This window comes from Montipora foliosa, chromosome 5 (assembly GCF_036669935.1).
Source record: "Montipora foliosa isolate CH-2021 chromosome 5, ASM3666993v2, whole genome shotgun sequence".
Lineage (NCBI taxonomy): Eukaryota > Metazoa > Cnidaria > Anthozoa > Scleractinia > Acroporidae > Montipora > Montipora foliosa.
The window spans coordinates 17310936-17325935 of NC_090873.1; the positions used below are offsets into that span (position 1 = coordinate 17310936).

Here is a 15000-nt window from a genome sequence, read left to right on the forward strand (position 1 = left end):
CTACAAAAATGTTAATTCCTTATATATTAATCAACAACCAGACCTACTGGATTTATTTATCAACGCTTACAGTAATATTCAGAGATGTCACCATGCAGAATCTTCAACTTCGGCGATCATGAATACTGATGTCGTTAAACACAAGAACATTATTCCTGTGAGAATAATTCGACGCACAAAAGTTAATTCTCAACACTATACTAGCCGTCGCGCTAGTTTCTCCAATTTGGTTGACACGAGTGAACGATCATCGCACAACGCCCACCATACAAAATGGAATAATCTTCATTATACATCAAATTCAAGAAATGTAAATAATCTTAAGCAAATTGAAATCTGTCGACAAAAAGAAAAGAAATGAAATTACGATTTGCCGTCAGGAATGCTTAGTCAATCGCAAAGAAAGCGGCCAGAGTGTGTGATATTATACAATCTAATAAAAAGGAAATCCTCGCAATCACTGAAAGTTGGATTGGTAAAACTACCGACGACAGCAGCATTACCGAAATTTTAAATACGCTCAAGACCTATTCATTCGTGCATGTCCCAAGGGAAAGTGGCAAAGGCGGTGGTGTCGGTGTGTTTTACTCAAAACAACTTAGCATCAACTTAGCATCACAATGAATTCGGACAATGTTTTCAAATCATTCGAGCGCATCAAACTAAATGTTGTGTAAGGCAAACTCAACACGCGCCTTATAGTTATCTACAGGCCCCCACCATCGAAGAAAAATAAACTAACAATACATGTATCTATGTTCTTTACTGAATTCCACGATTTATTGGAACTGTCGCAGCACGAACAGCCACTACTCATTGCCGGTGACTTCAATTTTCATCTTGATAACACCACAAACTGTAATACCATTAAATTCATGGACATACTTGACTCTGCTAATTTATCTCAACATGTATTGGGTTCTACTCACCGGAAAGGCCATACATAAGATCTAATTATAACACAACACAACAGCAACTTGGTCACCGATGTACGCATACTCAATGACGTCTTTTCTGACCATCAAGTAGTGACATGTAAACTGAACTGTCCACGACCACCACTCTCTAAAATACCCCTCACAATCAGATCTACCAAGCAACTTAACAGCGATGTACTTATAGCCACCCTAAAAGAGTTGTTAGCTAATCAAGATCTCTCTGTTAAAACGGACATCGACGACAAGCTTGCTCCTGTTCAAACTAGAGTGGTAAACCTTCGTCCATGGGCCCCTTGGTACAACGAAGACCTACGTGAAGCCAAGAGAGAGAAATGTAGAGCTGAGCAGAAATTCAGAAAGACGAAACTTACAGTTAACAAACAGATGTACATCGAGGCATGTGAACGCTACAACAGATTGCTAGAGAACTGCAAAACATCATATTACAAAAATAAGATCGATTGTTAACAACCTGTTCAAGACCAGCAAAAACATACTACCAACACATAACTCCCGAGAAATTCTCGCTAATGAATTTAATATGAACTTCATCAACAAGATCCGAGGTATACGCAAATCGAAAAGCTACATCCAGCTTGTCAAACGAAAGATACCATGTCTGCAAGCTTGCCGTTAACTCAACTCAGTGAGTTCAACTTACCTGACAGCAATGCAACTGAGAAAGTCATCAGGTCCATGCCATCGAAAACATGTTCTCTGGAACATATACCGACTCATGTGGTTAAGAACTATCTTAATTTACTACTACCTGCTATACAATCTATAATAATGTCATCTCTGTCTAGCGGTACACTCCCGACTCAGCCGAAGATCTCGCAGGTCAAACCAAAGCTTAAAAAGAATGATCTGGACAAAAAATTAAAATCAAACTATCGACCTATAGCTAATATAGCCTTCGTAAGCAAAGTGATTGAAAAAATCGTTGCAAGCCAAGTACATGCTTACCTACGAGATGCTAAGCTGTTCCCTACACTACAATCAGCTTACTGTCAGTACCACTCCACTGAAACGGCTATGATTAAAGTCACTAATGATATCTTAAGAGCTATTGATGACTACTCTGATGTGATACTTGTTTTACTTGACCTCTTGGCGGCGTTTGACACTCTTGATCATCAAATTCTGCTGTCTCGTCTGAAGTCCTATTTTGGTTTTACTGGAAGTGTACTACAATGGTTTCAATCGTATCTTACTAAGGGCTCGCAAAAAGTTGTCATCGGTGAAGTTGCATCTTCCTTGAGGCAACTGGAATTTGGTGTGCCGCAGGGGTCGATACTCGGGCCACTTCTGTTTCCATTGTATATGGCTCCTTTACAAGATGTCATCTCTAGACATGGCTTGGATTGTATGTTTTATGCCGACGATACACAACTATACATAGCCGTCAACCCAAAAAAGCCGTCATCAGAACTGGATAGACTTAGCAGCTGTGTAGAAGATATCATCAAATGGAATACAGACAACTTTCTTCTATGTAACCCAACAAAGACTGAAGTAATGCATCTTACTTCACGCTTCATCAAAAATCATAGTCCTCCTCTCCAGTTCCTGATATCTGGTGATATTACCATAAAACCATCTGAACAAGTACGAGAGCTTGGAGTGATTCTAGAAAAACATATGAACATGACACTCCATATCAATGACACTTCTAAAAAAATTTTGCTATCTATAAAATCCATTGGTCGTAGAAGAAAGTATGTCTCTCAAGAAAGTCTAAACTGGTCCATGCACTAGTGTTATCTTGCTTAGACTACGCCAACAGTCTGCTACACGTATATGAAGCTACCCGTTCTGACCTGGACAAATTACAGAGAACAATGAACTCTGCTGCACGACTGATTACAGGAATTAAGAAATATGAACATATATCTGATGCACTACGTAATCTACACTGGTTACCCATCGAGTGTAGAATTAAATTTAAGATTTTGTTAACGGTATACAAGTCCTTGAATGGTCTAGCACTGGATTACTTATCTGCACTTATAGATGTTCGTCGACCTACCCACTCTCTTGGAATTCTAGATCCCACCGGTATGGAAAGCTAGAAAAGGTGTAAATTTTTTTTATACTATAGTCTTACTAATTTTTCAGTCTGAGTTGGTTTTCATTCTAAAGTAAATGGTCACTTTGCATATTCATTGGTATGGGAAGGCGTACATCCTTGGCATTTAATATGGTGTTTCGAAAAAAAGGCCTAACTCTCTGATCTGCTGTGAATGGAAAATGGCCAGCGATAAACTGGATTTTGGGAGGGTTTGCGTGCTTTCTGTGAGTTAGGTTGAAAACACACTTACTAGTAGATGAAACGGTGCAATTTCTGCAGGTAGAGGTAATGTTGTTTGTATACCTAGAGCTTTCAAGTGTAAGGCACTGGTAATAGTTTGTACGGTAGGTTACCCACATAGCAGAGTCCCAGTCGATAGCGTGTTTTGTTTTTGGATGGTGTTTCGGCAACATTGTTTTTGAAATCGCCATTCTTAGTGGCTCGTTTGTATTCTGTAAGTCGTGTGTTAAGGTTCCTGCTGGTTTCACCAATGTAAGTGGCCTGGCAATCCCAGCATGTGATCTTGCATACTGCTCCTTGTCTTGGGGTCATCTTTGCAACGCATATGTTGTAAGATTGTAGTATGTGTGCGGTAGTTTCAGAAGTGTCTCTTATGCACAGTATTGTTGCTGTGGAAACAGTTGAGGTGGTAAGACTGTTGTCATTTTGTCTGGTGTATGTGTTGAAGAGAAAATATTAATTGCGTCCTTCCTTGCACAGTTTTTGTAGTTTCCCCTGAAATGCATTGAAGTCACACAGTTATTATTTGGGCCTCCCCTAAGAGCCATTCTTCAGAGGATTTGTCCCTTTCAGAGAACGGTAAACCAACGCACTGGAAATGTTACACCTTTGAGATGTAAAAATCGCACCAACACCTTAGTTTCGGGACTGATTTTTAAGCTACAAACCATCCTGTTTTCAGCAATCAAAAATGCAAAATTTCCTTTACATCACAAACCATAAGCTTCTAATTCCACAATTGAAACACATTCTTTTCTGCACTCTACACCTTATTAGAATACAAATACCTACAGTGGTGAAAAAACAAATGTTGTGGTGCAAATTGGCTGATACGTTTGTCTCTACTGTATGTTGTATATTCGCAGAAGAATTAAGTAGGGTGTGCGGAAAACGAAGACCTGGAAAACGAAGACCCCTAGAAAAAATAACATACCAAACAGCAAATAACAAAAGACATCATTCATTTTCTTTAAAACAATCGATGAGCTTTCTCTCGTGAATTACGGTAGGGTCATAGATGAAAACGAAGACCCCACAAAAATATAAAATGAGCAATGGAGAGTAGCCAAACACAACATCCCCAGTGTTTTCTGTGGCAGACAAGTCATTTCAGGAAAATTACTGCAGGTAGATAGGTAAAGTCTGCTACGAGCCTAGAAGGCCCATCAGGCCGGCGCTTAACTCTGGTTTCTGTAGCATGAAGCGACTTGGAGTATTTCTACTCTCCCCTGGATGGGATGCCAGTCCATTGCAGGGTTACCCCCAGCATTAAATTAGCCGGTACCCATTTATACACCTGGGTGGACAGAGGCACCGTGAGAGTAAAGTGTCTTGCCCAAGAACACAACACAATTTCCCCGGCCAGACCCGAATCAAACTAACTAACCATGAGGCCACCACGCCTCCCACAAAATTACTGCAAGGTCTTCTTTGTAGTGGAAAATGAAGGCTCTACAGGAATTTGCCTGAAATGACTCGTCGGCCACAGAAAACATTAGGGATGTTGTGTTTCGCTACTCTCCATTCATCATTGTATATTTTTGTGGAGGTCTTTGTCTTTGGTCTTTGTTTTCCACATACCAACCTGGGTGTGTGGAAAACGAAGACCCTACCGTAATTCACAAGAGATAGCTTATTTATCGTTTTAAATAACATGAATGATGTGTTTTGTTATTTGCTGTTTGGTATGTTATTTTTTCTGGGGTTTCAGTTTTCCAGGTCTTTGGTGTTCATTTTCCAGGTCTTCGTTTTCTGCCCACCCAGAGGAAGTATGGCAAAATTATAGGAATCAGGCAACGGTTTGTAGAATGAATGAAGACACTCCACCTTCTTGGGGCATTATGAAGTTACCCGGTCACAAGCTACAAATTACACTTCATGTAAGAGCCTGTGAAAAGTCCTACTGCATTATCAATTTTGCTAGCAATGCAGAAATAAACAAAACAAAAAACTAGTCGACAGTGAAAGGGGGAGAGGGAGGGGGAGGTGGAAAAGGTTGGAATTCTGGATCAGTCAGGTATTGGAAGCTACAAAAGGTGTTTTTTAATGAGACTGTTTCACCAGTTTTTCAAACTGTTGTACTTTTTATTCTTGCCTCAATGACTTTTTCCCATATCTTCAGTACTTGCGGCGTGGGCCTTATCCTCTGTAATTACTACAGTCCTGGAAGTCCACTTTCTCTTTGTAGATGGGTATGGCAGTACTATCCTCCCACTCTTCATGTATCTCCTCCTGTGCAAAGACTTTCTGCACTAGGTCCCACGGCATATCTATTTGTACATCTCACAAACACTGCCATACTTCCACCAAAATGTTATCTTGTCCCACTTTGTTTTCATCTGTCATCTTCTTCAGTGCCTTCTCCAATTCAATCCTTTCAATATTATTAACAACACAATCATTAGGAACACCATCTTCATAGATTACCCTGTGGTTTAATTCCCCACAATGTTTTTCATTCTTTAAAATGTCCTCTCGTATTGGTTGGTTGCCTTCTTTGTCATTAATCTGTCAGATGTGTGACAAGTGGTTTGTAGCCTGTTTCTTTTTCAGTTTTGTTGGTCTTTGCTATTCAATACAATTCTTCGTTCCTGAAGCAATTCTGCCCAAGTAGAGGTTTTCACTGCCTATCCCTTTTCGCTCTTTTCTTTGCCTGATGGTAGCGGGCAATCCATGTCTTTATTTGAACCAGATTCATCCCTCCTCTTTGTAGCCGACTAAATCTTGTCTCTTAAAACCTCCTGGATACTCTCGCTCCACCACTCTCCTTATCTTTTTCAATGGCTTCCCCATGCAATTGATCTTTAAGAAAATTATGGAGAAGAGCTTTGGGTCAATTATGAGCCATGGCATTGTCATAATCAAAATATAAATATAAACAATGAAAAAGATTATTATTGCAAAATCCACCTCTTCCTTTAGCAGGTTTTCAGGGCCATTGAAACTATAGATGCAAATAAAGACAAGTTTCTTAGGATCCCTACTGGCGGGAAGCAAACCAGTTGGCATCTTCTGTTTAGAACAACTATTGGTCAGAGCAGAACTTGCACTCAGGAACTCCAGATTGCACTAATAGCTGTGCTCTGACTACTCAGCTACATGCACTTCCCCTTAAAATTTAACTGCTTTAAAGTAGTCGTAATTATCGTTTTAATTATTGTTGCATTGATGTTTTAGATGGGCTTTCTTATGAAAAGGTGGTGGATAATTTTGATGCTGAATATGAGGTAATTCCACTGACTAATGTTGTTGTTGTTGTTTTCTCCACTGAATGGTAACTGTTGTCTATAAAGTTTCTTGTGTAATGAATGTTCTATCTGTGTTATGTGTCGATTAATAGTTTCTTAATTCTTTCCTGCTGAGATACATTGAATAGAGCTTTACTGTGGTAGTACATGTACTTGTTGAAAGAATATTTGGAAATCTTGAAGTACTCTGAATTAAAATAAGTGCATAGTAGCAATAGAAATGTATATTGATTACTTCAACTCTAAAAGTGTTTAAACAGCTGAGTGCCACAATTGAAATTTCAACATAGTACAATAAATATTAGGTTGTATAGTACCGGCTGAAACTCCGCTCCCCTCGGGACGAGGCAACACCCCATTAATGCCACAGGGAGTGAACGAACATCACCTCATTCGAGCAGTTTTTTCCACGCAGGAAAACGGAGGTACATGTATGGTTTTGCCGTGGTTAGTTTGCCCTGGAATTAACAACTGAGGGAAAGAGCAGTATTTTTGAACAAACTAAAAATACCAACATGCAAGGATATTCAAATGCTGTTAATTTTTACCCCAATTCCAAAGCGTTTTTTTTCCCAGAAAATGGATGAAAGAATTAAACAATGGTGTAAGTTGTGCCTTGCCTACAGTGTAGTGAAATAACTCCATTTTTATTCAAATATGGGCAAGCTTTTAAACACTTCTTAGTATTTTTTGAGACTGAGTCATTAGTTGGAGTACAGTTGTCATATACTGTACCATCATTCGGGAACATTCACAACGATTGTGGGTTATTGATAAGTTACATTGATCAGTTTCGATTTGTTTGCATTTTCATGCCATTTTTTTAAATCAAGAATACAGGTACATGTAGTTTGCTAATTTTATGACCTTTCTAAGAAAATAAAAGAGATATTTTCGGAAATCTTTTCCAGCACAAAAGGTTGTCCTGTTCGATAGAATTTCAGCCTAAATTTTTCGAAATTCCCATGGAATGGAAATTAGCATTCATTGTGTTCTTATTTCCCTTGTGTGTCATTTGATTGCACAAATTGACTTCCAATACACATTTTGTATGATACATTTATCGGATTCTAACACCTTCCACTTTCTTGTGTCAAAATTAAGACCTTGATGCAACAATTAATGGTAATTGTGGAGAAGAGCTCCCCAAAAAACCTGTTGGCACAAATTAAGCTGTTGGTAACCTGTTGGTTAGCTGTCGGTAGACTGTCGGCCGACAGGTTTTTTGGGGAGCTCTTCTTCACAATTACCCAATTAACAATGCTTCCACATACATTGTAGAAACACAACTACAGTAGTTGATTGCTGACAAACAGGGTATTAGTGTTATTGAGAACAAAAATAGTTTGATCAAACCACGCTATTCCATTGGCAAAAGTCACATTGTGTTTATCATTTCATGAACCAAAATATATACCAGTAAAATGCAACTACTATGCATATATAAGACCATTCACGTGCGCGTATTGACATAGTTGTTGTTTTATCAGTTATGAAAGATCGTTGTTGGCTGAGAGATTTTACAATTGCAAAGTTTGCATGTATGTCACTCTGTAGAGACAAATGAAATTTAGCAAAAATGCCTCTCTACATAGATTACAGAAGCGAAAGACTTTTCAGTTAGTTAACTGCGAAATGTTCGTCTACATATATATATGAATCAGTGACTTCGCAATTAATTAAATGCGAAATGTACATCTTCATATATGAGGCAATCAATGACTTCGCGATTAATTAACTGCGAAATGTTCTTCTACATATATAAGGAAATGAGGGACTTCATGATTAATTCACTGCAAAATGTTCGTCTCAATATACAAGGGTATCAGTGACTTCGCGATTAATTAACTGCGAAATGTTCGACTGAATATATGAAGGAATCAATGACTTCGCGATTAATTAACTGCGAAATGTTCGTCTACATATATAAGGAAATCAGTGACTTCGCGATTAATTAACTGCAAAATATTCGTCTGAATATACAAGGGCAACAGTGACTTCGCGATTAATTAACTGCGAAATGTTCGTCTGAATATACGAGGGCAACACTGACTTCGCGATTAATTAACTGCGAAATGTAAATCTTCACATACAAGGAAATCAATGATTTCGCGATTAATTAACTGCGAAATGTTCGTCTACATATATAAGGAAATCAGTGACTTCACGATTAATTAACTGCAAAATTAAATATTCGTCTGAATATGTGAGGGCATCAGTGATTTCGCGATTAATTAAATGCGAAATTTTCGTCTAAATATATGAGGGCAACAGTGACTTCGCGATTAATTAACTGCGAAATGCACATCTTCACATATAAGAAAATCAATGATTTAGCGATTTATTAACCGCGAAATGTTCGTCTACATATATAAGGTCTATTAGGAAATCAGGCACTTCGCAATTAATTAACTGCAAAATATTCGTCTCAATATATAAGGGCATCAGTGACTTCGCCATTAATTAAATGCAAAATATTCGTCTGAATATATGAGGGCATCAGTGACTTCGCGATTAATTCTGAATGCGAAATGTTCATGTTTTTCCTATTTCTCACTGTAGGATGTTTGAGAATTTCTGCTCACCTCGGCTGCATCTTCCATGAGTTGTAATTAAGCTATTCTTACAAAGTTTTCGTTTGAAGTTCACTATTCGTTTGAGTTGTCGCGTTGGTATGCTTATACAATGTGTCTAGAATTCTCGGTATTTCCACGATCGGTAAATCCAAAAAGGCTGCAGATTTAGTATCTAATTTAAGTGGACGATCAAGCTTCTACTCAGTTAATGTTAATCTTAGTGTGTGCAAGGGTGAAGTACTTTAGAGAGAGAACTTAGGGATACCATTAGCGATAAGGGAACAAACAATGTTAAAGCTTGTTTGAAAAAGTAAATACGACATGTAGCAGTTGCAATAACAGTGCCGGCAGAGCCTTGGTATCTCTACGCTAAGGCGAGTCTGCCTATCGTTTGAGCAAAATTTGACAAATTGATGAACTAAAAAAGGAGGTTACAATAGGGCGTGACAACTCTAACAAGGCCTGTTTCGGTAAAAAAACAAAAGAATCGAGAAGACTTGGGTTTTTTGATGGGAAATATGACATAGTTCTGGGATACTGCAGAAAAAAAGAGCAAAGTTTTGACATTTTACAAGAATGTCACCAAAACACTCGGAAGGATCTTCAAAATTGCCGGGAGGACTCGAAGTTCCACATGGTGTTGCTCAAACAACGTTTGTTAGAGTTGTCACTCCCATGATTTAACTCTTTTGGTACAGTGCCCCATTATCCTTCATATATTCAGACGAATATTTCGCAGTTAATTAATCGCGAAGTCACTGATTCCCTAATATATTCAGACGAACATTTCACAGTTAATTAATCGCGAAGTCACTGATTCCTTCATATATATTCAGACGAACATTTCGCAGTTAATTAATCGCGAAGTCACTGATTCCTTCATATATATTCAGACGAACATTTCGCAGTTAATTAATCGTGAAATCACTGATTCCCTAATATATTCAGACGAACATTTCGCAGTTAATTAATCGCGAAATCACCGATTCCTTCATATATTCAGACGAACATTTTGCAGTTAATTATATTGCGAAATCACCGATTCCTTCATATATTCAGACGAACATTTCGCAGTTAATTATATTGCGAAATCACTGATTCCGTCATATATTCAGACGAACATTTCGCAGTTAATTAATCGCGAAGTCACTGATTCCTTCATATGTTAAGACGAATATTTTGCAGTTAATTAATCGCGAAATCACCAATTCCTTCATATTTTCAGACGAACATTTCGCAGTTAATTAATCGCGAGGTCACTGATTCTCTTATATGCATATATGTACAAAGCGAATAATTATTCGAGGTTATTTAACGACGAAATTTGGATCTGTTATATTACAAATCAAAATATTTTCAAAAATATACAGAGATGTTTCATTGCAAATTTTCATAATTTCTCTATAGATATAATTAATTACAAAATTTTTACTCATATTAATTCCCTTGTTGGCTGCAATGTGCATTGCAATTGCAGTAAAAATTGGTGGTTAACTTCCACTGAATATCCATTGGTCATATTGCGTTTTTCTTGCTGTAGCGTGACATGTGTCAACAGGGGTGAAAGTCGACAAGTGTCTAGTATCCCCCAAACCCCTTTATTTATAATAAGGATCAGCAAAAAGTTGATAGTCTTGTGTTTTCTAGGGCACTCAAATTTTTGAACTGCTCAAAGATACCAGCTGCTGTCTCTAGTCCAGTAAAACTCTTTGCAGCTTTGGTTCCCCGGCAAATTTTACTACGAAAATCACCAATCTGTGGAATGGACCCGCATTATTGAGTCCACAGGTGGCCCAAGCTCTGTGTTGTGTTTTGAATTTAGAGAACTTGCGTGGCGAGTTTTAGTCGATACAAATTAAATGGCTTAATAAAAAAATAAGCACCTAATGTTGCACTTGATTGTCTGTTGTCTCTGTGATCGTTTTTTGGTAATTTGGTGCCATTGTGTCCTCTATTTTGCGAGATATCCTTAACCGAAGACCTATTTCTAAGAGAGAGAGAAGGTAGGAAACACTCACCAGTCGATCGGCCCAGCGAACCAAGAAATCGAGCCAAAGAATGTAGCCAAAATCCTTCAATCCACCTCAAATTCGGCCAGCGACATTTGCGAAGATTCTATCAAGCATCTATTCAGGGAAATAGTCTCTCTATCCAATCTGTGAAGAACAATTTGCCGCAAAATTTCAACTTCGCTATCTGTCAACATTCTTGTAACGATCAACCGTGCACCGAAACGGTCAGTTGGTGACAAGTGACTGTTCCCTTAGTACAAATCTTTCCCTCCACCCCTCCCCGGACTTGACAAAATTCCTTGGATGGAACCTGACGCTCCTCAAGTCCAGTAAGCGGTGGAGCGAAAGATTTGTACTGTAAAGGGAGGGCTGACTTGTCACCACCTGAAAAGAGTGCACAACTGATTGTCACAAGAATGTTGACAGATGGCGAAGTTGAAATTTTGTGGCGAATTTTCCTTCGCAGAGTGGATAGCGACACTATTTCCTTGAATGTTTGATCGAATCTTCCAACATATCGTTGGCCGGATTTGAGGCAGATTGAAGGATTTTGGCAACATTTTTTGACTCAATTTCTCAGTTTGCTTGGCCAATCGACTGGTGAGCTTTTCCTAGCTTCTCTCACTTTTAGAGATAGGTCTTTGGTTGAGGACGGCTCTTGAAATAGAGGACAGAATGACAACAAATTACCAAAGAACGATCACAGAGACAACAGACAAGTAAGTGCAACATTAGTGCATATTTTTTTTATTAAGCACCATTTCATTTGTATAGACTAAGACTCGGGACGTAAGTTCACTAAACTCAAAACACAAATTGCCAAACCACGATCACAAAGAGACAACAGACAAGTAGTGCATCATTAGTGCTCATTTCTTTTACTATTAGCCTTCTGATTTGTATCAACTAAAACTCACCATACAAGTTCTCTAAATTCAAAACACAACACAGAGTTTGGGCCACCTTTGCTTAGTCACTGCCCCGCCCCACTTTCGCTTGTAAACACTGTAGTTCAAATTCTTGATAAATGTTGTGTTCGACGGTGCTTTTTAGGGCAGGGAACCTTTCTTGCACTTGAAGTAACAAAAACCAACCTCTTTGCTGCACAAGAGCAATTTTATCCATTTCCCCCCGGGACTCATGAATTTGAAAAGGTATCTTTCCATTGTTGTGGTTTTTCCTTGATGGCAAAGGTGGCTACTCTTCACACCGTGGGAAAGGAACTTCTTCAAAATGTTTAACTGAAGTGGGCAGGGCAGTCACTCAGTAATTTTACCGTTTGAAAGAGAAAGTTGTGCATCAACTAAAATGCAAGTGCTGTGAGAGACTCAGTCAATTCTCCTGCCATATTTTTAGTACCAAGGTTTACTGACGTAAGCCTTGCAACTGTTACAACAACTTTAGAGCCTGACCAAAAAAGGCAAAAAAAGGCAAAAAAGCGTCCTGTCATGGGGTCCTGTCATGGCGTCCTGTCAGGGTCAATAGTTTTAAGCGGTACTGTATGTGTAGTTTGGATGAAGAAAGAAAGATTTCGTTCTTAAATTCAAAAGTGAAATTGTGTTTTTGAGCTGTTGTGATGTGAATTTGTACAGTCATACAAGGTGCTTGCAATATTCAGGCCTTCTATGTGCAGGCTATAATATAAACTTAAATGTTCTTTTTTTTTTCTAGTATATAACCAATGAAGGCACGATTTTTACTTTCAAAACCAACTTGTGTGCTCCATTGTACAAGTTGATCAATATTGACTTCTTGAAACCTGCAAAGGTAAGATGTGAAAGTGCAAGTTATTTATATCACACAATGCAATCATCATGAGTATCAAAAAGAAGCAGAGTTTTTCTTTTGTGGGATAATTATGTGACCAAGTGGTTGTTACTTTGTGGTGTAAAGTTTATATTGTGTGTAACAAGAAAGAAATTGTGACATACTTAATTGAGAGTGATTACATCTCTTCAGGCTTCAGAATTAGCCCTCCGTGAACAAGATATTGACAATAAACTTGAATTTCAAAGTTGAGAACAAAGTACCAGCGGTACACATGTATATGTGTCCCTTTGTGTTACAGTAACACGAAATGTACATATGAAGAGTCCTGCACTTTTCATGTTAAAGAAATCACTAAATAAATTCTACATTTCTCTGTTCCACAAAATAATAAAGGAACACTGGATGACCTTAGTTGAGGAAGACAAGAGAGATGTGTTAGAATGGGCTGCCTGCGTGAAGCAGACTTTGCTGGTTCTCTGTTATCTTCATGATGTCAAGGTATGAATCATTTACAGTGTGCCACATACCTAGTTGGGAACAGCCAAAGCTAATGAGTTAAGAATATAGCTTTTCATGGTATCCATGTTTGCTACACATTTTGAAACATTTCCTCGCGTTGCCATCGTACTACATGTAATAGCCTATAATTCTTTGTTTTGGGGGGAGGAGGTGTGCACATAGGACACTATTTTCTCGCTTTATATTATGAATGTCCAGACGGCTAGATTGAGATCTTGCCTTTTTAAACACCTTTGAAAACTATTTTTTCTTAATATAAGGTGGTGTTGTCGTAAGTCTCACAGCCATTTTTAATGTAGTAATGCAACGCTCTCCTTATAAACAGCTGTTCACATTAAAAAAAAAAAGATTCCTTTGCCACTGTAGACATTGCATTCCTATCTGCCAATCGGAGCAGAAAGTATGGAAGGAAAAGGTGTTTTTCCTGTATTCTCAAGCGGTTTAATTGTCGCAATGAAATCAAAGTTTCTTCAATAAAGTAAAATTTGAAAGGTACTTTATTTGTTCCACTAAAGCTTAGATGAAATTTATATGTTTACAAGACGTTCTTTCGATTTGCCCTTGATTATTAGTTCCTTTCTGGATATAAAATTAATGTGAGCTGCTATTCAGTGACTAGGAAAGTGGTGACTTTGTTAAACATGTTGTAGATGACTTATCAAGTTTATGGTACTGCCTTTACTGTGTTATATCAATTTTTGATATGAGCGCTATACAAGTTCCATTATTATTATTTGATATCAGGAATGGCATCATTTACATTAGTTAGACTCCCTATTGTATTTGCTCAAGGTCCCTTGAGATGTGATTAGCAATAAACAGAGTTTTTTATCTTTTGGCAGAACTTTCTTTATCTTCACAATCTGTCAGGAGAAAGACTGATGTGTTTTCCACTTGATATTGGTAGCATTGTTGGTTATTCAGGCCGGAAAAAGGATTTAGAGGTATGTACCAAATGTGATATTTCTAAGAAAATTAATGGCAAAGGTCATTGATTGAGTGAAGGATAGAAACAGCCAGTGGGCAGATAACGTTTCTCTGTTACAATACTGAGCTCAGGTATTGCGCATTGCACCAAGCACTTAGCTGAAAGAGGGCGAGGTGAAGTACAAGTCCAATTCCTTCTGAGGGAGGAATTTAAGGTGATAAAATCCTTAATGTAAATCTGTTTGAGACATGTAGATTGCAGATTGCAGATTGCAGATTCAGACCGCAGACCAAGACTTGCCTGATTAGCCAGTCATACTGTAATTAGAAAGGTACAACTATCCCAATTAGCAGAAAAGGGGTCCAGTTTGATTAGTGAGGATGCAATGTAATTCCCATCATAACCCCGCGCAAACAGGTACATGTAACTATGTTAAATGAACAAGGATGCTTATTCGATATGCTAGACAATAAATAGTGTTGAGAAATGACATGCCATGGTGCAAGCAGTTTGCTTTTTGACACACCTGATTAATGTTATAAACAATGTTGCATACCAAGTTGAACAGTGAACTCTGCTGCATGCATAAAAACACGTTAGTGAGGTACATGTATGTAGTGAGTGAAAGAGCACACTTGCAGCCATTTGGTGGGGATAACAAAATAATACCCTTGGCATACAACCAGAAAGGTTGCAAC

At 38.2% G+C, this 15000-nt stretch overlaps 1 protein-coding gene across 1 annotated transcript in view; it reads left to right on the forward strand.

Moving 5' to 3' along the window:
- LOC138003708 (prolyl endopeptidase-like) overlaps positions 1-15000 on the forward strand; it is a 205340-nt gene that overhangs the window by 65453 nt on the left and 124887 nt on the right. Inside the window, exons 8-11 of the mRNA XM_068849914.1 lie at positions 6427-6476; positions 12757-12852; positions 13249-13353; positions 14217-14318. Coding sequence (XP_068706015.1) covers positions 6427-6476; positions 12757-12852; positions 13249-13353; positions 14217-14318 — 353 coding nt within the window. The remainder of the gene's footprint in view (positions 1-6426; positions 6477-12756; positions 12853-13248; positions 13354-14216; positions 14319-15000) is intronic.